Below are 25,296 nucleotides of genomic sequence, written 5' to 3' on the forward strand. Positions count from 1 at the left end.
CTTACCACTCTTCACACGAAGTGCAGCAGTCTTTCCATTCTCTACTGGCAATATCTAATCTGGTACATCATAGGTCTGCATTTTCCTTCAAGCATCAATGGCTTATTAACATGCTGATCCCTGAGGGTACAAACATCAGTTCTACACCCCCTCCCCACCTCCCTTTTAAATTTATTTTAACTGAAGATCTCCTGGTTGTCATTATAAATTCATTATCAATCTTTTAAACCCATGAACTTCTACTCCATACTTCTTGAAATGTAATTCTTTTTGTATTAATTCTATCCTCAGAGGCATCTACTTTTTTCTTGTATGATATCCCAGTACTGATCTACATCACCTCTAGTACCAGTATCTGCATTTTTCTAAGTAAATTTCACAAGCACACACTTCTGTTCTTTTCTCCCCGCTCCCTGCAAAACTCCGATGATATGCATAAATACAGCTTCCATAGCTCAAGGTGGTACTGCTTCTATTTGAAAAGTGTCAGTCTAAAATCAGTCCAAAAATGTCAGGACTGAAAAGTACTTACACTTATGGTATATAATAGAAATGCATTTTACAAAAAAGTTGGAAACGGTCTTGCTTTATGTAACTTAGTATTAAGAGAAGCTAGAGAGTTTTGCAAAGGTAATTTGTGTCTTGGTATCTGAAAATTTGAAGTCTCACACAATGCAGCTTCATGCTAAAATGATACAGTCACTACAGAACAATGTTGTTTCAGAAATACGGTATTTGCATAAAGGTTTGCTCTGCTGCCACTAAGTAAAGAGCAACACTTCCTGTAATTTTGACAAGGTAGAATGGTCTAAATTGTTACCCAAACTAAGCATGAATTTTAAACAGCCATATTTTAATAACAAAATAATTTGATATCTCACTAAAACTCTGCAGATATAACAGGGACAAAGTTAACGCATTATAAAAGTAACGGACGTTACGGTCACGTTATCTTGATCTTTCTTTTCTGTAAACAAACTTCCAGTTTTCTTACTTAAGACTTTGCACAAAACACAAAGCTGTTATCTGAAATAGCAGCACCATAAAACTTAGACAGGGAAACAGAACATGGCTGGTACTACACATTGTTCTGTTCAGAGAATTATTACCCAGTGACAGGAGTCCTGTTCTTTTTCTTTCTCCTAATCACAAATTGAATTCCCATCAAAAACAAAGCAATATTTGTTGTTTACAGGAAAAAACATGCCTCACAGGAAAATTCACTAAATGAACATCTGCTTTCTCTATAGATGAGTTACATATGCTCCACTGGAGATGAATATCAGAATTCCTGCTAGCACATGCTTTCTGACTCCAGATTGTTGTACACCTTGCCTATTCATCACATACTCTTCTTCAATAATGTTCAGTTTTGTCCTAGCTCTGTCATTTATATGTCTCAGCTTTAAAAACAGAAAATCCTTAAGTCAGTAGAGGAAGCACGATGGAAGGGACACTTGCTCTGATGACAACATTGCACAGACTAGTTTTCCCCTGTAAGAAGTGATCATCTATGCAGCATTCAGACACTCATAAGGTCTTACCCTTCTACGCAATCTGTCTCTTTCTTCACGAATAGCATTCATGGTGGCCTTGGTCCTGTTCAGCTCCTCCTCTTTGCTACACAGCATGGCAGTGAGGCTCTCATTCTCTTCCCGCAAGCCAGCAAGCTCCTTTTCCCATCGAGATCTCTCTTCAGACAAATTTGGATAAAGGTCACGTCCCAGTACACCCTCGATCTCTTCTACTGTCTGCAAAAAATAGTCATCATAAAAGAGAAAGAAGCAAATGTGATTGAACAAGACTAATGATACACAGCACAGAAGTGTGTAACAAACAACTATATAATTATGTGCATACACCCAGTCTCACAACACCATTAGTTTGCCTCTCGTTTGGTATTAGGAACAATCATTTTATTAAAATATTTTGTATTGACCAACACCAAAGCCAAGGGATGTTTTAGGCGCAAACTGGCTCTATTACTTTTGTAATACCCACAAATGACAGCAGTCCCTGTCAATTTCATCTCAAAACATTTTAAAACAAATTAGTGACTACTTGCTACAGGTAAGCACTGTGCTTGTTGCTTCCCTGCCTGGTTAACAGGCGGAAAGCAGCAGCATGTCCATACCCTGTGGTTGCATGTGAAGGGCACGGAGCCTTTCTTAACACTAGACCAACTCCACACAAAGGGCAAGGAACAGAGTACAGAGCAGAGGACTCTTTTTTCCCATGTCCCTGAGCATAATCTCTCCTGGAGGGCACAGAGAAATAAAACAGACATTGGCTAGGCTTACACAGTACTCAAAGATGTTACAGCCCTCCTACTGTCGAAAACAGGCTGGGTTACTGTGGGACTTCATGCCTTTTAGGATGCCCCATGCCATTCCCTCATTCATAACTATGACATATAGGCACTATTCAACACAGAAGAGATGGAGCAAGTTCCACGGGCTGGAACTGACCTTCATGCACACAACACTAGCAAGTCAACAATGCCATGCATAAACTTTAACTCAGACTGATCATTCAATGTCTTAAAATTTCTTAACACTCAGGTAACTACTTCTAAGCAGTTCTTACGCTATTATGCAGTTAACATATGCTATACTTGCATTAAATTTACTAACTTATCCAGGACCTTTGCAAAATTGAAAAAATGTCCAGTTGTTCCTTATGAGCTTTTGAATCTCTTTTAAATCAATCTGTATTACATGGTAACAAGAGACATGGAAAATAAACGAACATACGACATTAGAAGCAACCTAGAAATTTCATTTCATTGGACATTCCAATAATATGTCACAGCTAAGACCTGTACTTTTAAATGTAATATGTAAGATAAATAAGTCAGATACTAAGGTAAAAATAGCCCATTTAGTTGTTTTATACAAAAAGAATTTTATTTTTATATATAACAAAAATGACTAAAAGTTTATGTCCTTAAATAGAGAGGGAATAAAAGGTCCAACTAGAGTACAGCTGAAAAGGACAAGCCAAGCTGAAAACAGCACTGTTTTTTTCTGCTAGAAATACTGTCAGTATTTTCAGCAGTGTGACACTAAGGTGACATATTAGTGACATATCATTATTTGTCCATAATAATGAAAAGATGGTCATTTATTGTTTTCAATCCATTAATGTTAAATACTTCTTGGGTATAGCGAAATTCCTTAGTGGTAATGAAAAATCACTCATACAAGAGGAAACAAAACCTACTTCCATCAACCAACTCAAGATTAGACTCTGTGGAAAAAGTAGGGACAAAATTTTTGCAGTCAGGTTCAGTTTATTCTTTTAAATCATATTTCCTCTCTCCCCCCTAAAACTGCTGTACATTTAGAGTCATCAATATAAAATCCAGTTGACAGAGCATCTAAATCATAATTCTATTTACGTATTTGGTAGTAAGCTTCAATTTATTTTCTACAGAACAATGTGCTGCATTATCTCTGTAAGACAAAAGATGCCACAGTCCTTCCTTATATTAATTCCACTTGCACCTACAGGTCTCAGACAAGGTAAAACTGTTTCAACACAACTTGATGAGGTGTTCAAGTTCTAAGTAAGCACCTGGCAATTAATCTTACAACATGAAGAAAAGCTTTGTAACATCAGGAGCATTCTCTCTTCATGATGCCAGCTTTATTTTCAAGAGTGCCTCTTTGTTGCTGTCTTCTCCACTCTCTTTCACCCCCAAACCTCCTCTCCTTTTTCATGCACTTTTCCTGTTGTTCCCTCAACCCACTAATGCCAAGCTCTGCTGCTGTCTCTTTCTTCCGTATTCCCCATGCTCTTAGAGAATCCCTTAATTTTCTGAGCCTCTGCTCCTCCTCAGAGCTCCACTGTGGGTGATAAGCAGAGAACAACATTGAAAGATGAAGCAGCAGCAATGGCTCATGACCATGGAGGTATCATGAGACAGAGAGGCTGCTGCTGCTGCTGCTGCTGTTTTCCTGCACCCTCCATTGCTGCCTGCACAACTACAAACTTCAGGCAGTGATAGCATCAGCATGGGCTTAACAGCCATACTAAGGGCTGCCCAACAGTCCTTAAAAAAAATGAGGGACCTTTCTGCTTGCTTCCGTGCTACCTCGCTTTGCTGTGACCAATATCCTTTTGCTGACTGAACTACTGCCACTGTTCCCTGGTTTGATGACCAGCAAGATACCTATGGTACATGGATATAGCTCCCTAAACTAGCGTGTGTGGGCTTTTTTTTTTTTTTTTCAAAGCAGTATTTCAGAGCAGTTTTAACAGGCATGCTGCTGCACAGCAGATAAATTCAGGTCTAAGTTAACAGATTGAATTACAGCCTGATTTCACAGACTGCATTACAAATGATGCTCTGAGCAGAGGGCAGGAAGTCATATCGTGGTAATTCCAGTGTTGTCTCTGACACTGTCATCAGTACTCTCTGTATCAGTACTCTTACAAGAGGTGTTGTGTTATGCACATGATGTTAGATGAATCAGCCAGCAAGTATCAGGTGTAAAAGATGCAGAAAAACAGCACTTTTTCATAAGGCCAAACTCAATGGTAGAACTTATTCCTACCAGAATTTATGGAGGCCAACAATTTAGATGGGTCCAAAAACCATCAGAAATAAACACAGAGGAGAATGACACTCAAGACTATTAAATTCAAAGACAACTTCTCTGGCTCAAGATGTTCCTAACTGCACTTGGTGGAAGCATGTATGAAGGAAGGAGGATAAGGACATACTATGAATGTCCTGTTTGATGCAGTTTTTCCATTGACATCTCCTACCAGACAGGTGGATTTTCGGTTCAACCCAGGTAGCTGTTTTCATGTTTTAAGTAGATTTGGTTTAGAAATATTTACAACTTTTTGAATCACTAGTTTGTTAGCAGTTGGTACCTGCTTCTGGGTCTGATAGGAATTTACTCTTCAAAACATCTGAAGCATTAAGCAGCATATTCTGTGGAAATTTTCTAAAACAAATAATAGCTGTGTAACTGTCCAGTTTATCAAACAATCTGCTCATTTCAAGGTCTTCCTGTTCTTTGTGGGGCAGAAACATGTGAACTAGCTAGGGCCACATGACTTGCACAAACAAACAAGAAAATTTAGCAGGAACAGCCTTAAAAAAATTCAACAACAATGAAATCTAACCATTAAATCAAAAAGATTCAAAACATTTAAAGGCAACAGCCCACCAATGAAGAGGAGAGACAACATCAAAGCACACGACAGAATGTTCCAGTTTTGCATTCATGATCCCATCTGTTTTAAAAGTCTCTCAGTTCTCTATTTGAGGAAGCAGGAAAGAGCAGGAAAGGAGAAACAACCTGCAGCCATGGATGTAGCTGCAGACAGGGGCTCTACATGTTGGTATTGCTATAATAAGAACATCAGTGACACGCTTCCCTAGCTCACAATCTGAGCATGACAGTCTTATCTTCTTGAAAGGTTAACATCCTTTGCATGCTATCACTTGTCTAACACAAAAAATTGCAGGCTCTGCAGCACAGACAGTGGGGAAAAGCATTGCCCTTCCACGGCCCAAAAATGGCTATGAGATTATGTGAAAAGAGGAAGACTACATTTTGTACCAGGAAGAAGCTGTGAACAGTTACTCAGAACAATAAAAGTTTCATTGCAGTTAATTTGAATCAACAGTAAATAATGTGCCTAAAATAAAAAGCTTGAGAGGAACGCTTATGGCAGCTGTTTTGGCTTTTTAACTGAATCCTCTTCCTGAGACAGTTCTCATCTCCTCTTACTTCAGATACCTCTGGGGACTATACATGGACCAATTTCTACCAGTTTTCCAAGATCCACAATCTCTCTCTTTCTGAGTGCAGACTTCTGAGAACACTTAATTCTAAAACTCCAGAAAATGCTGGGTAACATTCAAAGTATTGATCCTAATCTTCTGAGACACTCAAATAAGCTGATTTAAGACCATTCCCAAGAGATCCAGGAGTCAGTCTGTCTCTCTCATACATACCCATTCTCCAAACTGCTACTCAGCATTGATTTCTTTATAGGCAATTATACTCCTCAGGCACCACCAGTAGCAGAGGAGACTTTTTCCAGTTACACACCAAAGGCCTATCTCAGCAGTTCAGAGTGGTCACAGATCTCCCCACTTCAAGAGCAAAGTGTCAATACAATTGTTCTGATATAACTGAGTCGCTGGTCTTTTCCACCTAACACAATAAACTTGTTCACCTCTTCCTCCATATGTAGCAAGTACTCTAATACGTGTCATACCAGGCATTCCTTTTTATTATTCTGTTATATGCATAATAAAAACAAGACATGCAAGTATCAGTTGAACTATCTGTTCCCCATTACAATTAATATGCCACAACATGTTTTATTTTAAATTATTAGTTACTATTTTAAGGCAGCAAAGTCACAACTTAAGTACAGTTTATGGCATTTTACCTCCAAGTTTCAGCAAGTATTGCATACTGTGCCTTCAGTTACCAGTTATTAACTGTCTGTGTGACCTTGGGAAAAGTGACAACTTACTTTCAGGATTAACCTTCAGAAAGTAAATTAACTGACGAGTGTCCTAATTTCTCTTATCTCTGAAATGGATATAAGACAGATACTTTCCTGTTTAGATACCAAAAGTCTATTAGTAGCTCCTCCTGTGCCTCAGAGAATTTAGTGTAGAGCAGGTGTACTACTACCTATCCAACACATAAAATAAATTAGAGTTGATTTCTGTGATGCATTTTGATTTGAGAAGTGCTATTTCTACAGAGTATTACCATGTAATACACACAACACATTTAGAGCCTAATGTTACTGTTACCTTAATGGCTAAATCACAATGTTCACTGGCAGTAGTGAGCTGTTCAATGTGTCTGTCCACCTCTGCCACCGATAAACTGCAGCTGCTCTTCTTCCTCCCACAGACAACATTTTCCAGACCTGTCAGCACCCTTTGCAGTTCTGAATTCAAGTCACTACAGTTATCTAGAACAAAACAAAACAAAACAAAACAATCATGTTACATTGCAACAATAAGTGACTCAATTAAAGAACAAACTCTCATCCATGAAGTGCAGAACAGCTAAGGCTCCTTTTGTTAAAAGTATGTCCTGATAATCTGATGTTCCCCCCCCACCCACCCATCAGCTTAAATACATAACTACATCAACAGAAACCAAGAGTTACCTTCAATCTTACAAGTAACACTCCCCCTACTTATCCACAGTGTACACTCACAGTTCAAAAACATTTTTTTCAGAGGACAAAATGTTGAGACTTACAATTTAAAATCTAAATTTATAATTACAAATTTAAAATTTAATCTTAAATGTTACGTTACGCCACTTCTATTCTGGTTCTTCTTTTTGCTATTCATGGCCTACTATCACGATTTGATTACCCTCAAAGGTTTTTCTCTGTGAGTTCAACAAGTCTTCTGCCTGGTACATTCAATGACATTATGATGTTCACGTTCTGGTGATGGATAGCAGTAGTTTCTATGGCAGACATGGTGAAATTCCCTCTTAGGCTCTCTCTCAAACATGATGGTTGGTATTTCTGCCTTACTGGTTAAGAGCTTGCAATAACGAATAGTGCACCACATGACAGCAGTGCATCATCAGTTCCTATACCTTATTAAAAACAGTGGCACTCTTGCTGCAGTGTGCTATTTCTACGCTACTGCTCCAAGCATTCTGCCACAGTCAGAATCTAATATGAGCCTCACGGATGGGGTGCTTAATGGAGCATAAAGGAGTCTGGTACTGGACTATATCTGAACTTTAATAGACTGGAGACATCAGATTATTTTAGACTGCCTTAAAAAATCTTCACACAAGAGAAGACTAAAAGAGGTCAGATGAAAGGATGAGATGAAACTAAATACTGTAAACTCGTTACAAAAAATATACCTCCACAGCATAATGCATATAAACATGAACCTACTGCTGACCAAAAGAAAAGAGTGTATAATGAATTCATCACAGTATCATATAATAAATAGGAACGGGCAACATGCAAGCAAAACTCTACTCCTGAAGTCATATTTACTAGTTTCAGACTAACAGCCACCTGTCTGTTTTAAGAATACCAGAAATCCCTATAGTAACACATATTTATGAGTGGCATATACCATGCAGGATGTGTAACTGTAAAAATATCTGTTTTCTTGAATTCCTTTGTTTCCCTTACATCTTATATAAAACATTTTGTCATTTGAACAAACAATGATCACAGAAGGCCTTGTATGCTCATTTTTGCTCCTACAGTAACATTTTTTTCCCCAGAAAACAAGGGATTACAATAATGAGAGACCTCCATTACCTAGGAAATCAGAACAACCTGATCACAAGCTCTGCAAGACATACTGAGGAACATTCATAGTTTTAGCTCTCGCTGTTGGATTCCCTGTAGCAACTGAGCAACATATCCAAATACATTAGTGTATCATGACATATTACGTTTTTTATTAAGTCACTGATGCTCATTCTGTTAGGTCAGTAAGCAAGGCTATACACAGTTATTAGTTATGATTCTATGATTCTAAAATATAAGGATAATATATATATATATTTGCATGCATGCACATACAAAAAGGATTTATTTTCAAAGGAATAATGAAACAAAACCCGGAACGGACAAAGTGTATGCACAGAAGGATAACATGGAAAAACACAGGAATTCCTAGTTAATGTTCTTATTTTGTGCACTGCTGTATTTCATTTTATTTCCATATTTCCCACTGTTAGGAGAAACTTAAAGACATCTTGCCATTAATGTACAACTTCAGTTCCTTCCCATGAGGAACAAAACCAAAGCTCTCACCTAAATATTTCAGCAAAATAAATGCTGAGTACTAAATTAGTTTGAAATTTGTGGTTCAAAAAAGTAAAAGAAATGTTTCTAGAAATTCAAGACACTGCGATACAAATGTGCTGTGGCAGGTGTTCCATTTATGAACAAGTACAGTTCAGGAGCTGGTGTATTCAGTTCAATTTAAGAAGTCATACAGAAAATCTCTTGCATATGGTTGCTTACAATATCAACATGTCATTAACCTCCACTTGAGGGCAATAAATAGTGTGCCCAAAAGTCAGGCTGTTCTCAGTCAATTCTTCTAAAAGATACTGAAGTTCTCAATAATAAATTGCACTGCTCCAAGCAACTGGAAACTCTTTTACTACAGTGTCCTATGTATTGAAGCAAAATATTGTATGTTACATGACAAAAAAGCCCCTTGTAGAATTAATAGCTTGATGTTTAAGGTTCACCAAGTTCTGCAAGAAGACTTAAAACTGCCGTTTTCAATTATTTCCTAAAATAATTACTTGTGTATACTGTCACCCATTGAAGCTCTCATGCACCAATATGGTTTACCCAGGGAAGAAAAGGAAGATCTTTCCTCTTCTTTCCTAAGAATCATAAGCTCTCTTGAACAGACTGCTCCATTTGAGACTCTGTAGCTGTTCTACATAAAGGCACAGAGGTTGTTTAAAGTATAAGCTCATAGTCATAGAGAAGTTCCAGCATTTGCTTTGATTAACACAGCCTTGATTTATTTATTTCCTCAACAAATGTTTTGATTGGCATTTCGCAGGCTATGATGTACTTCTCCTACAAGGATGTCTTTCTGCTATGAGAAGGCACCACTGAGATCTGGACAATTACCAACTGCATAAAGTTCAACAAGAGCAAGTGCCACGTTCTGCAGCTGTGCTGGGGCAACCCTGGCTGTATGTACACATACAGACTGGGGGCCAAGAGGCTGGAGAGCAGGCCTGTGGAAGGGGATCTGGGGTTTCTGGTAGACACACAAGTTGTGAGTCAGCAGTGACTGGCATGGCTAGCTGGTCAAGGGAAGGGATTGTCCCACTCTGCTCTGAGCTGGTGTGGCCTCACCTCGAGCACTGTGTGCAGTTTGAGGTGCTACAGTACAAGAAGGACATAAAACTACTGGAGAGGGTCCAAAGGAGGACTATAAAGACAGTGAAGGGAGGGCAAGACGTCTGAGGGGTAGTTGAGGTCCCTTGGTTTGTTCAGCCCCGAGCAGAGCAGGCTGAGGGGAGGCCTCATGGCGGCCTGCAGCTCCCTCAGGAGGGGAGCGGAGGGGCAGGCGCTGAGCTCTGCTCTCTGGGGACAGCGACAGGACCCGAGGGACCGGCATGGAGCTGGGACAGGGGAGGGTCAGGCTGGGGGTTAGGGAAAGGGTCTGCACCCAGAGGGTGGTCGGGCACTAAGACAGGCTCCCCAGGGTGGTGGTCACAGCACCAAGACTGATGAAGTTCAATGAAGCATTTGGACAATGCTCTCAGAAATACGGGTTTGAGTTTTTGCATGGTGCTGTGTGGAGCCAGGAGTTAGACTAGATGATCCTTGTGGGACCCTTCCAACTCAGGATCTTGTATGGTTCTGTGATTCTGTGTCTCCTAAGAAGCATCACTCACCCATGTCTGCAGTGACCATGGTGGACTGATTCTCCGGTACAGAAACAGAATTCTGGTCCATGCTGCGTGAGTCTTCGTTAACTTCATGCTGGCTCTGGCTGAGCTCTGACCGCAGCTCTGAATACTCATCTTCCTCCCTGCATGCAAGAGCAAAGGCAGAAATAAAACCTTCTGAGGAGATATGCATCTCTGTGACACTTATTTATACCTGTAAACTGAGCCACAGGATACAATCCACACAAATTTAATGGCATTTTGTCCAGCCATTAGTGAAAGGTTTATACCTGCAAAGCAGCTTTCACCGTGCTGTACCTGTCACACAGGCTTGTAGCAGCTAATGTCTAATTTCCATTTCTTTACTCCCTTTTCTTTATTACTCCAGAACACCATACAATGAAACAAGGAGTGGAACTGCGTGCAAGTAAGAACATGTGCAAGGACTCAGACTGCTCTGCCATAACTCAACAGCTGACCATTTTTAACGAGCACAAGTGGCTTTTTGATCCCAAAGTGGACTGGCAGTAACTGATTTTGGTCTCCTCCTCTGTTTGAGGACACCATCAGCTTATGCAAAGCAAGCGTATACATGCACATTCCTGAATATGTATACTGAATTCTCATGGGGACAGGTAGGTTTTTATTTCCTCTTCTCAAAGGGAAGAGAACAGATAAGTGAGTACAAAACTGAACTGCTGGAGTTGTTGGAAAACAAAAAGCCTCAATTACCTAGGTATTAAGTTATTTGTCAATCGGGTTCTACTGAAATCATTTAGGACACAGAAGACTTTAGCTAAAGCTAATAAGCTTAAAAATTAGGTCTTTTCCCTCCTGTCTCCATATGAAGAGTTCAAAGGACTGGGAAAGAAGATAAGTAAATGAATAATAGCTTCGCCTGAGAACATTTGTGAACATTTTTGCTTTTGATCCACTTGCTGATTGGACTAAAAAAAAATCTGTAGTGATTGTTTTGACGTTAAAGTGTATAGTTTAAACATGAGACAAACACCAGTTTATCCTGGTGCAGAGCCCCTCGGACAAGTGGGCGAACAGCCATCATTTTGTTACCCTTTAAATCAAATGCAGAGATTTATTCTGCTACAGTTTCAGCAGAACAGTGGATAAGAAACACAGCACAAGAATAGAACTGTCTGCTATTTCATTTTGGTTCCAAATCCAAAGAGCTATCTCAGGATCTGCATCTGGGAGGGGCATCTGTTCTGTAAGATTTCTGTGTGTATGCTACATGGTGATGAGTGTTTGGTGCAGAAATATTGCAGGATTTCCCCTGGAGGTTTGTCAGGATTTGCCAGGGAGAATAGCAGAGAAGATAGCCCATGGAACACTAACAGAAAAAAAACTCTGCTCTCAAAGTAGCAGAGATGACAATTTATGAATCAGGCCAACTCAAAAAACGCATTTCAGCTTGCTTGCCAAGCAGCGTTTTCTAAGGTACTGAGATGTAATTACTACAGCAGTGAGTATGCTCTTCTACCTCTTACATTTGCTTCAGTTCAAAAAAATAAAATAAAATCAGACGTTATCAGAAGCACCTATTAAACAAAAATGCAGGTCAGCTGGTTAAAGTTAGGATTTAGATCAAAGAAAAGTCTTTTAGGTACTACGCAATACATGTTTAAGAAAGTGTGAAAACTAAATCATGAATAGCAGGAATTAAAACAGTGTAATGAAGACACATAAGTGTGAGTTAATGTTCCATGAATAAGTTTATTATTAGCCAAAGCAGAGGCCAACAATAACTAGCTTTAGACAAAAACCAATTACCACATACTCAAACAGTTGCATTTTTTTTGATTTGAACATAATTCATTTTTTCACTTATGTCAGCCTTCTCTACAATTATTCCTACATTTTAAAACCTGAATTGCCTCTATAAATAGATAAAAAGGCTGTACTGATCATAAAACAATGCCTGCTGTACACGAACAATAATAATTTCTCCCCACTCTCATTTTAGCTCTCATTGCTTAGACTTCCTGTTTAAAATCCAACATAGCTTTGTCTAGCTAGCCCTAGTGTGTTATTTTTTTTTCCTCTTTTTTTTTTTTTTTTTTTCTTCCTCTCCCCCCTTCCCCCTCCCCAATTTAAAACACCCTCAGTATCTTGGGGCACTTGAAAGGTATGTCATGTGGCAGGACTCACACCTTTCTGAGGACACAGGTCACAAGCCAGTTTTTTAATGAGTTTGTGCTTCTAAGACCTCACCAGCAAGATGAGAAGTCCATCTCTGGTAAAGCAACAGCAAGGTCAGTTGCTGTCTCCACCACCAGCCTTGCACGCTGCAGACTGAGGACTAAAAATGCAAGGGGGAATTTAAGGACAAAGAAGTACCGCAAACAGAAATTCTGTGTTTAAAACTGAAGTTGTCAGTAACAGAAGACACTGTGAGATTCCCCTTCCTCCAGGACAGGCACTGGAAATACAAAGCTTTTCACAGTTGCTGACTACCCACTGAACTCCTGCAGCACCACCCATAAGAGGTGGAGTTTTCATGGGAACCTTCTTGCTTCTTTTCCTGCTGCCATCAGCTAGGGCCTGGCTGGAGTAAGCGTGTATTTGTTGTCTGCCTTGAAGGTGCCCCGCTGCTGAAATGCCATGGTGAGCTGGAGACAACTAAGACCAGACCAAACTGTCCTGAGCACAGAGCAGCTTGGGTTCAATGTTGGAACAAAAAAGTGTCTTTTACAGGTACACCTTAACTTACTTCTTTCCTCACATTAGGTGAAACCAAGGGTCACAACTACTTTACAGCTGTAGAAAAAAACTTGAACAAATATCAGATGTGTGAAAAATCATATTTTCAGCATCTTTTCACACCGCTGCAGAATTCTGCCACAGCCCTGGTAAGGTGCACATTCTTGTCACAGCTGCAAACACCGGACAGTTTCACACTTCAGGTGCCAGCAGGTTTTTTTTACAATCATTTCACTGAACAAATATTTTTAAAGCATTCTAGGACCCTCACATAGAAAATACTACAGGTGTATGAGCACTGCAACCCAGAGATTGGCTGCTCCCTGTGTATACACACTTGAGGTCTGTCTGAACTAGTTCACATGTAAACAAAGAGCAAGACACTTGAGACAACGTGGGAGTCGATCACTCAAGGCAGGTGGGGCTGGAGCTATGGTACATGCATTGCTATTTCAGCCTGGAGAAGAGAAGGCTCCAGGGAGACCTTACGGCAGCCTCACAGTACCTAAAGGGGGCCCACAGGAAAGCTGGGGAGGGACTCTGTGTCAGGGGGTGTGGTGATGGGACAAGGGGGAATGGTTTCAAACTAAAAGAGGGTGGGTTTAGATTAGAAATAAGGAAGAAATTCTTCACTCGGAGGGTGGTGAGGCACTGGCACAGGCTGCCCAGAGAAGCTGTGGATGCCCCATCCCTGGAGGTGTTCAAGGCCAGGCTGGATGGGGCTTTGGGCAACCTGGTCTGGTGGGAGGTGTCCCTGCCCATGGCAGGGGGGGGGGTTGGAGCTGGGTGGTCTTGGAAGTCCCCTCCATCCCAAACCATGCTACAATCCTGTGGTTCTATGATTCAATTTGTATTGAGTCTCCATAGCTTCCACCTAGCACATTTTAGAAGCAAGAATCACACGCCTAGGTCATTGTGTAGATATGACTGAGTGCCTTGTGCTATTTCCTGCGACGCTGTAGTCCACTCATTCTCCTTCCTCATTAACTCCAAGACAAACAACTTTCTGAATATGTTTTATTTCATATTAAAAGCTATAGTCTGAGCTAATGGTTTTCCAGCAATGGGTTACAAACTTCTTAAAGATTGTTTCAAATAACCTTCAGCAGGCACCAATAAACCAAGGAGTGTTTGTCTGTTTCAGACTATTATGTTTAAGAGTTGCACAGATGAATCCAGTCACTAGCTTAGAACTAAAAGCAACTTGATCTCTGCACTTTCTTCTTTTTTCTGACCTTCAAGGGGACATCTAAGGAAGACTGTCAGTCATAGGCCAACATTAGTTCTGCATAACTGGATTACAGATGATTCTCCCAGTCAAATTCAGGATTAAGGAAAAAAGAGATGAGTTTGAATGAATATAAGGTAATACTCAAAAACTTGTGAAGTCAGGAAATATTCACCTTTAATGTAGACTTAATTCCATATTAGTACACTACTGCATAATTTGTAAATCCTTTCCATGTTTCAGAGTTATCAGGATGTATCCTTTATCTCCCAACATTTAAAATATGACTCTGAAACTGGAAAGACTCATTTGATTGGCTTTGCTATCTTGTAAGTTGTACACACCTTGAGAGAAAAAGCAAGTAAGCATGTACACCTTGTCAAAGGACAGAAAAACAATGAATGTAAAAACATTCTCGTGCAACCTGAAAGAGCAGAAGCAGGGGTAACACCGCTACCTGCACCCAGCTGACCTCTAACAGGAATTCCAACCTACCACCGCCCAGTGAAAGACACGGACCTTGAAAGAAGCTGACTAAACATGCTCAGCACCTTCCCTCCTCCATGCAGCAGTCTTCCTCTGACCACTACCAAAGCCTGTGACTTAAGGTTGAAAACAATCTTAAACAATATGCTAGCCGCATCCTCCTACTCTCTTCCTAATAGCATAGACAAGTATAGTGAGACACTGTCACCCAGTTGTAATTTTCCAAGAACAAACAGAGCCAAGGCCTAGGTCTCCAGAGTGCTCAAACAAAAAAGCATGCTCATGCCAGCTGACCGCTTCTTGGCAGTTCTTTTGCCCCCAGCTTCTTGAGCAGATAGTGGGTAAATTCTGCAGAGGCAGACATTACGAACCAGGCAAGCAAGAGGTTTTTCTACATGCACGGTGTAAGTATAGACACCTCTCTTTTAGCTTTAATACGAAATCAGTTACAGCTGTGAAACAACTTTATTTTATTTTTTTTTTTAAATGAGGCTGGGCTACTAAGCCAGCTGAGCTGTCCAGAGCAGCAGCAGGGAGATGAGACAACTGCAGATGAATGCTGGCTTGCTCCCACATCCACAGTGACCTCATTTTTGTTAGGAATGCTGGAAGAATGTAGTGCAAAAGCAGCAACTAATTTAATGTGACCACACACATGGAACGCGCTGTACCAAAAAATGGCTAACAAACCTACAACAACCCTGGAAACTTATTAAAAACACTCACACAAGGTTATTGCTACTAAGATCAGCACATCAAATATACCTGGGAAGATGCACAGGCACCTTAAGCTTTTAAACCATGTGAGCAAGAGCCATCACACTACAAGCTAAGTGAAACACCTAGAGATTGAAAGGGGAAAAAAAAAAGAGGGGGGCTGTAAAGGAAAAAGGAGAGGGAAATAGTATCTCTGAATGGAGACTACTAACCAATTTATACAGCATTACAGCAGTCCTGAGACTGTTGCAATACCTCATTCAGACTTAAAACACTCAGTTCTGTTTACTTTCTACCTACTTTCTGAGAGTATTATTCACATTCAGAACAACAATTACAAATTTTTAGATACCAGAGCTTCAGGAGGATAGTTGAATACTCTCCATGAAACTCTGCTATCTTCTAATCAGTTCCAGAATACTTTTGTTTATTGAAAAGAGCCATTAAGAATGTCATAAAGCAGCAGTACACCAAGCTACATGTTAGTTTATATTTGCATCCTAAAAACAATGCAGCGAAATACTGAACAATCTCTGTGTTAGCATGGGAGAGACATTTATCTGCATTGTTCTGCAGTTATGGTTAACTCAAGAAACTGCTTTTAGAAACCCTAAATCTTGTGATATCACAACCAAAGCGTCCTCTCAGTAGTACCTGCAGGTGTCCTAGCGTCATACAAAGATCTCAGAACTAAAGTCCCTCCTGCATTCTGATTTAGCAAGAGAGTGTAAGTGCCAAGGGCCAGGAGCAGCCGTGTTGTTCCAGCTCTGGGGCTCACACTACCGAGGGCCAAGGGTGGAGTGCTGTGAGTCACACCTGTCCCAGCAGCGACGGCAATTACACCACCCTTGCTCTGTGGGATGGAACAGCTTCTACAGGGTGATGCAAGGAGGATCCCACGGTGAATTTACAGAAAGTCACAGCAGGAGGTGTTAGTTTTGCTCCTTTCAGCTGTTATTACAAACTGTATGACGTCTCTCCAACTCTACCTCTGCTTGCCATTTTAGGAGAAATATTCCTCCTCTGTTCCCCAAACAATGAGCTACTGGCCAGCCAAGGAGAACAAGGCACTGCAATCTTTAAAATAAATAAAAACCACTAACTTCAAAAATACATTTATTCTTGCTAGTAAAACAAGAAAAAAATCAAAACAGGTGGCCTCCTAGCTGTCTGAACAAAGGAGCTTTCATATGGTGAGACCAAACAGGTGGGGCATGACAGCAGTTCAATATTTGCTGCAGCAGTATTTTTCTGATGCCTTCGAATGTCTGCTCCCCAGAGGGGCAGCAACTGCACTTCTCAGGAGAAGCAGCCTGCACTCTGTATCAAAGGCAGCTCCTATGCCTCACTTTCCTGTGCATGCCATAGCTTATGCCACGGATAAAAACTCACAGTATCCACCCAGTCCTAATACTTTGCAATCAATATGTAATTTGGCCTTTAGCTTACCACAGAGACTCCAGTTAAAAACCTCTCATGGCTTCTATGTATGATCTTTTTTAATTCTCTCAGAGTTTTTCCTGCTATTCAAGAAAAAAAAAAGGCCAATTCAGCTCTCATACTTCTCAGATTTCATTTTTCAATCAGCCTTTGCAATTGGTAAAGTTTTACCAGAGAGGAAGGTTAAGTGGGCAGCCAGTCCTCCCATACTAAAAAGCAAATGCAAAACACGGTGAATGGAAATTTTGCATACAGAGGTATCAAGTCTGTGTGAACAGAGGAGTCAATGAGATTTTTTTCAGAGATGTACCATCAGTTTAGAAAATCCTTACTTGAAAAATCTCACCATGATTATCACCAGTTACAACCATCACAGAGTTTCCAGTATTTATCTTCTTAAATAATGTTAACATCACATCATTCTACTACTGCTTTTATAAAAGTATATGCATGATGATACTTTTTCTTATTTATGATACACCTTTTTTTTTTCAGAAACATTTTTTCATAAGAGGTTAAATGAGCAATTTTAACAACCATGCCTTCTGCTAACAGCAATGTTTACAAGGAAAACCAAATGAAACAAGTATTACAAAACATGTAGCTAATGAGCAGGAAAAACTCAAAATTTGCTACAAAGAACTCAGATTTTGCTACATGCATCATGTAAGTTTTACCTACAAAGGTGTCAATTATTATTGGAAGTTTTCTAGAAAATCCATAGATTCTAGTGGTCTACCTGCATTCCTCCCCAAGCTCGTATTTTAACAAACTCCTTCATTCCTTTAGTCCAAGTGAGGAAAAATAACCATTCTCCTGTAGTCAAATGTAAGTTTATTTTAAAACAGTAACAAGTGATGACCAAGCTTTGCTGCTTGAAGAACAGCCAAGAGAATGATCTGTAGGAGCTGGACTCGATGATCCTCGTGGGTCCCTTCCAACGTGGGATATTCTATGATTCTATGATCATTCTGTGTTTTGTCACAACTACTAGTAAATGTCAAAACTACTCAATTCCACTTGAGACATATTTCTCATCACAAGTGATTTGGCTTATGTTATCTATAGGATGCCACAGAAGAAAGTCAAAAGCTGAGCTGCAGATTGGTTGGCTATATCTTCCTTTATCCACTTACCTTGTCTCTTGGTATTTATATTTAGCTAATGAATATTTAGATGGCACAGTGCAGTTCTTTGCAGTGCTCATTAGGCTGAGCAGTGTGACTTTGCCAGTGAGAATGCAGCACTTTTGAGCCTTGGATGGTACTCCACACATCTTAATTATGGGCAGCTATTTAGCACCAGTCGTAACATGCTGAGCTACCTCAAGGTTGCGATCAACTTATATTTACAGCGTAATTCACATCATACTTTCCATCATTCTCGCAGGCGGTCCAGAGTTTCCAGGGACTTTCCCTACCTTATTGTTGTTCCCTGCAGTCGATCAATCTTCTTATTTAATTCAGCAATGATACTGTGCAGCTCTGTGATTCGCTCCTCATAGCGTAGCGTTGTTCGCTCCTGCACATCTTCGTGCTCTCTCATTAGGTGAGATTGTTCACACTAAAGCAGAGAAGCAGAAAACAGAAAGGGTCTTATGAGTAGTTGCACAGAAATCAAATGTAAGGCAGAAGTGCACAGCATTGTATGGTCTTCTTACCCATCAAACCAAAACCGCATAGCAAGAAAAAAGAACAGAAGTAAAATATTGACAGGTACAGAAAGGTATGTAATTAGCAAATTTTTAGGAAATGGAAAACTATGCGGTGTACTTTCATTATTATTTTTTTCTAAACATATTGAACAGTTGCTCTTCTAGTTTGAAAAAAAAAAAACACGTAGTTTTTAACACAAAACAGCTACCGATATATCAGCTTTGGATCCATGAGATTCACGATGCATCAAGAAACCTCAGAGGCCTTCCCAACACTGAATATGTGAATTAGAACAAATCCTAAGGCAGAAACCACATTATTACAAAGAAGAGCAACCACACTTGGAGGTTATGACTTCTCCAGTAAGAATATTTGTTTTTATTACCCTTTAAGGTACCTTTGCACATTTTCCTTATTAAAATCCCCTGTAATAAAATGCTTATTATAAACAATTAAGTGGCTGTACTTCTGGTTGTTTTTTAAATGTATCATGAAATACTACGTTTTCGTTCCAACTGAGTATTATTTCCAGCCTCTTTGGCTTACTCTTCTTGCCAGCAGACACTCTACTGCAATTATGGCCTCTCAGTAATGCATGTTGATTGAAGTTATGCTTTGTAGTGGCTGGAAAGAGCAATACTTCTAACCTTTTGCTTCTGACCCCCTGCAGGAAACAGCACAATGGCATGTGTACTGTGCTGCAAACAAGAGAAAAACTCACAAACAAACTGACAGTATAAAAAACACATTTGTTAATTGAAGAGCTGAAATACATGGTCCTAAAAGCAATTCTAAAGGCTACAATTCATAGTAGTGTATGAGGTCCTCTAACATTGTTGCACCAAAACTTATTTTTTCAAATCAAATTTCAATAACATTTTTCTTTGCAGTCATTAATAAAATTTCTTTCAATATTTTTTAACTTTTAGGAATATGCACATTCCAAGGTTGTAGTTCCAGACATTAGAGCACCCTCCCACAGACGACAAGAAAATGTTATTTTCTTTGTGAATCTTGAATCAAAAGCAATTTCACCAAGACAAGCAGAGTATGTCTTCATGATGAAGAGGAAAGCAAGGGTTAAATTTTAGAAGACTGGTAATGTTCACTAGGCTTTTAGGACTTCATGCTGACAACTGACATGTATATTATTGTAACTCTTATTGTAGGATCATTCAATAATTTATTTCTCAGGTTTCCATATTGTAACACTGTATCTGGATGAATTACTAAAACTGCTTTCAAAGTGCAACAGTAACAGTGAAAATGTTTAACCAAAAAATTAAAACTTTTTAAGTACAATACAGAGTTGCTTGTTCTTCCTTTCTAAATCCACATTTCATGATAAATGCTGAAGTCCACAAACACTAGTTAAGCATTTTCCAGAACAGTGAATCACTGTTTTTTTTCCTTTTAAACCAAAGGATGTTTTGGATAAAGTGTGTAATAATTATTTTCAGACAATAAATAAAATGCTTATCACAACATTTTTTATCTTTTTAAGCTCTGCACTGAAAAGCAGAATTTGTTTATCTTGACTGAAGATATATGGACTCCTGCTAATGGACCTCAGCCACATTACCAGACTTGCTTTCTGTTTTTTCCAGCCATTTCACAGTCACCATTTTTCAGGATAACTGTAATTTAGTGACATGACATACATTGTGAACAACCAGCAGTCTGGCAATATAAAGACAGTAGTTTCAGATTTGTTTTTTTTTTTTTTTTTTAAAGGCCTCTTGGATTATCTTGGGCAAAAGTAACTTGAAAAGGCAGGAAGAAACCTCTGGGGGAGGTAGGACATGATGCTAAGAAGGACCGCTGTGCCTTGGAGGAGGGTACAGGGTCACGTATAATAAATTGTGGTCAGTCATGACAAGTCTCAACTGAAAATGGGTTTCCATCCACGTAATGGAAATACAATCCAGTATGAATCCCAAAATGCAGCAATGTAAAATTCTTATGGTTATACAGTATTGCTCCTTATTATTGCACATTTATCTCAAGGCTTGAAAGGGAAAAGAAACAAATGCCTCTCTTGGTATCCATTACTTTTTTTATTTTTTTCTTTCTGTGATACTCAGTCTGTTCATCACTCTTTAGTTTCTGTGTCTTTTGAGTATCAGAACAATGATCTCACACCAGTTCCTATTTCTCTTAGATTATGATTTATTTGCATATGTCAATCACAAACTTTTTAAGACAAATACCTTACACCCTTTTCCTCATCCCTCTTCCAGCTTCATACTTAAGTTCTGACCAAAACATTAAGGGCTCTGATTCTCTGAGAACGCAAACACAGGGATAATCCACTAAGAGGCTGCAAAAGATGAGTGATTGCTGAGGTCAGGAGAAAAGTTTCCAGCACGATTTTCTATGTAAGTGACCTTTGGCTGGTTTTTGGTACAGACAAAAAAGGTTATTTCAATTACGGAATAAATTAACGATGCCTGGAAAGACCTTTGTCTGACCTCTTGATGCTGGGAAAGAACCACAAAAGCGAGAAGAATATGCAAGAAAAGGATAACAAGAGAAAATATTTAAATCCAAGGGTACTGTTGCAACACGATGCTACTGCCCACTAATGTACACAAATCTCCAAGCCAAGACGCGGTGCAGACCTTTGTGTTAAATTGGTAGTGCTCAGTCAGAGGACACAAAGAAAAAAAGAAAGAGAAGCACCAGCAGTGGTGCTAGGCTAACAGATTGCTGAGCGCCTCCGGCCCTGCACAGACACAAACACTGGCTGCGGCACCATTCAGGAAGAATACAAGTCATCACCTGAATTAGCCACAACGACAAACCTGTCTAACGGGCTCACGGGAACTAAAAATCTTTACTCAAGTAATACGGCACTTTAATTTAAGAGGAGTGGCAGATATTAAAGTGGCAATCAATTCATCTAATTTTAAGTACAAACACAGGTCCACTGTGCCAAGGCCTCAATCATGAATACATACATGGTCAGAATTAATTATTTTGTGGTTTATTCAGTGTATACTTAAGGTAGAAAAAGAATACATGAAAACAAGGCTAATCCACGTGCGATGAAGACATCATACAACAGAATCAGTTTTTTGAGAAACTGATTTTTTCCCATGAAGTGTGCATGCCTACAGCGTGTTAGATTTATTCACATGCTGAAGTTCTGCTGCCCATCCTATATTGTGAATAACTGGAAGAATGGCAAGGAATTGTAACTGCAGTCATGGAACTGACTGCTCCGCTGACAAAGGATCCAGAATGTAGCAGCAGAGTATTTGTTACTCTGTGCCTAGAGCTCTTATGAAAGTCTGAAATTACCAGGAATGAGTGAAGAGAACAGAATTACCTTGTGAAAGAAGATGAAAGGACAAGTGAGGTGTAGTAAGTGAATTGTTTGTTATTGCTGTATTTACTGAAGCTGTCAGTGTGTTTCTCAATTCCATACTTCTACCATGAAACTGTAGAGCTGTTACAGATCAACTGTGGTAGGTAACGAGGCACCAAATAATCGCGGTGGGACAGGGAAGGGGAAAAGGAAGAGCAAAAGGAAGAAAACTTCTGGATTAAGATACAAATTGCTCGTGGAGGTGAAGTGGACTATTACACGTGATGCAGCCTCTTGCTCAGGAAGCTCACACACTGTTGGTGGTAGAAAGGCAAGGACACATAAAGAACAGCAACCCCACATGTATTTCTTGCACCCTCCCTTCAGACATCTACTTTCTATCACTACCAGAGCCAGGACACCAGGACAGACACCACTAGCAGAAAGCACTACTTTTATTCTCAGAATCACAGTAAGATTTGGAGAGATGAGATTAGCTGTGGTTGACCACTGCTTTACAGCAAATTCCATCCAAAAGATCAGTCTGGCACCAAATTGCACACCAGTACAAATACAGACACAAGGAGGTCTGTTGTCTTGTGGAAATAATACAAGGGTGTAGACAAATGCTCTAGCAGGGTCTCCACAGACTGCAGGTTTGGAAATGAGCTCTACCATGCCACAACAACCATTAATCAGTTACATCCTTTATAAAAATTTTAAGCACAAGCTATCCAACTATCTTTCTTAGCCCTTTCTCATCTCTATTACATGAATTGTGGCTCCCCAAATCATCTCCCTTCTGCAAATCATTAATCCTTTCTTCCAAAGCATTTCATTTGCTCCATGAAACAACGAAAGATATTACCAAAAACGTGGTTCAAGAACCGTTTGTATCATTTAGCATGCATTTAGAATGCCAGCTGAAATGAAATGCTTTGCTTTCATAAGTATAGCCCAGGTGCAGAAGTGAGATTTTAATGCTAGCACAGCTAGCTCCTGAAAATAGTTATGCAGAACCTCAAACACTTCTTACCTAATTTATGCCTTCTGAACCTCTAATTCATATTAGCGAGGAAGAAATGCATGAGCCAGAGGTTATAGGGGAGAAAATGACACATATGATATGAATATGGAGAAATCTCTGCGGGTTAGGAGGATAAGAGAAAAAAAAAATAATTATGTAGAGCATCTACTTGAAAAAGTGATGCAGTTAGAAAAAGAAGAAAAGGTAAAGTGGGCCATCAGAGTCTCTCAGCACTTAAACATAGCCAACTTATTGAATATATAAGCTGCCCTTGATGAATGACTTTTAAAGACTATTTAAACAACTGTTTAAAATGGCTATGTAAAAAATGAACATTTCAAACTTTGCCACGCTCCAATTTCTTTTAAAGCCCTCAAGTGGGTAGAAGTGAAATGCTAAAACATTTAAAACTATATAAAAATTATTTAAGTTTTTTTTTTTCCAAAACACAACTGTGACAATGTCTGTCAGCAGCCACAAATGTAGCATTACAGAGCACCTTTTAGACATCCCAGATGTCCTTGTCATTTCTGTAGCCAACAGATAATCACCACCATACAACCAGTGGGCTCAGTCGTCCATTCCCCTAAAACTTCTCTATTCCCATCAGCATTCCTCTTCAGCCCCACTCCCACAGCTTTACAGTCTTCCTTTTAGGTGTGCACATAGAAGTTGTTTTCAGCGTGGAGAAAGGTGCAGCAGAAGCACACCAGACTTCTGATGGGCCAGATACTCTGATTTAATGATATCCATAGTTTCGGTGGCAGTCATCCCTATTGTCCTGTTTACAACCACGCAGCCCAAGATGATGGAAAAAACCCTCAGCATTACAAATTTCTCAATACATGCACGCACGGTTAGTAACCAATCAAAGGAAAACACCAAACAATCTCATGCTAACAGAGCACAGTTAACCATCAAAGAGGATTAATCATTGCATGGGAGCACCTAGAATCATAGCATGGCTCGGGTTGGAGGGGACCTCAAGGATCATCCAGTCCCAACCCCCCTGCCATAGGAAGGCATGCCACCCACTAGATCAGGTTGCTCAGGGCCTCATCCAACCTGATCTTGAACACCTCCAGGGATGGGGCATCCACAGCTTCTCTGGGCAGCCTGTGCCAGGGCCTCACCACCCTCTGAGGGAAGGAGGGTACCTACAAGGTACTCTTCATTTGTTGAAATTTTTATACACGTTTTTTCATAAAGTCCTGAACCTAACAAAACTAGTTAGCACAAGACTCTGTAGAGTTATAAATAACAACAAAGTCAGTGTAGCCATGCAGAACGATAAAGATTGCTTAGGTAAGGTGGACTCATTTGACTGATTAACGACTGCCAAATGCAGCATCATGTCAAGCTGTACCTCAGAAAGAGGACTCTACCTCAGAGAGCAGCTGAAGTTAGGAAAGGATCTCAAGACAATAGCCGGTAAATGGTGTGTGTGACTCTGGCTCATAGATAAAAGGAATAAAGGGGGTGAGAGTGTTTTTTACTTGTGTATGTTGCACTGATGGGATGGAATAAGGGTCTTGTTTACAAGCCTCAACACCTTGAAGGTAACTGAAAAAATAATCAGGGAATGCAGACAAGGATCCAGACTAGAATGGGTTGCCCAGGGAAGTGATGGCATCACCGTCCCTGGAGGTGTTCAAGGAAAGGTTGGACTTGATGCTTAGGGACATGGTTTAGTGGGTGACATTGGTGGTAGGGGCATGGTTGGACCAGGTATCCTTGGAGGCCTTTTCCAACCTTAATGATTCCATGATTCTGTGTTTGAAGAACTGAAGTAAAATCCTTAAAATTCAGACTGCTTGAATATTTCTACATTTGGCTAGAGTTTAAGTAACACATAGATATAAGCCCCTACCAAAATGTCCTGAATACTGAAGGCTAAACTTGCAGAAACTCAGAATGGTTGAGGTTGACAGGGACCTCTGGAGGTCACCTCTCCAACCCCACCCCACTGATGGTGGGTCACTCACAGCAGGCTGCCCGAGACCTCCAGATGGCTTGTGAGTACTTCCAGGGATGGGGATTCTGCAGCCTCTCTGGGCAACAAATAAGATGGGATAATTTACACTACAAAATGCTTTGTCTGGCTCTCTGCTAGTGTGAATTAGTATGTATTTTGCATTAGTTTTGAATTGTAAAGTACTTACAGAAGGTATTTGCCAGAATGGCAGTACCTGAAAACAAGGGTTTTGTTTGTAGAAGTATAATTGTTGTTGTTTTCCCTGTTTACATCTGGCTCTCTACGTTTATCCTAATCTGATTTTTTTTTTTTTTAAGAGCTGAGAAGG

At 39.9% G+C, this 25,296-nt stretch overlaps 1 protein-coding gene across 2 annotated transcripts in view; it reads right to left on the reverse strand.

The window, feature by feature from the left end:
* The window catches only part of MCC (MCC regulator of WNT signaling pathway), a gene marked incomplete at its 5' end in the record, with an annotated part of 197,525 nt that overhangs the window by 42,508 nt on the left and 129,721 nt on the right, over window positions 1-25,296 (reverse strand). For both annotated transcript variants that reach the window (XM_084305166.1, XM_084305167.1), the window contains 4 exons: window positions 1,545-1,751; window positions 6,797-6,960; window positions 10,419-10,555; window positions 18,422-18,564. In XM_084305166.1, the coding sequence (XP_084161292.1) occupies window positions 1,545-1,751; window positions 6,797-6,960; window positions 10,419-10,555; window positions 18,422-18,564 (651 nt within the window). The remainder of the gene's footprint in view (window positions 1-1,544; window positions 1,752-6,796; window positions 6,961-10,418; window positions 10,556-18,421; window positions 18,565-25,296) is intronic.

The sequence above is a fragment of the Netta rufina genome, assembly GCF_964035555.1.
Source record: "Netta rufina genome assembly, chromosome: Z".
NCBI classification, from domain to species: domain Eukaryota; kingdom Metazoa; phylum Chordata; class Aves; order Anseriformes; family Anatidae; genus Netta; species Netta rufina.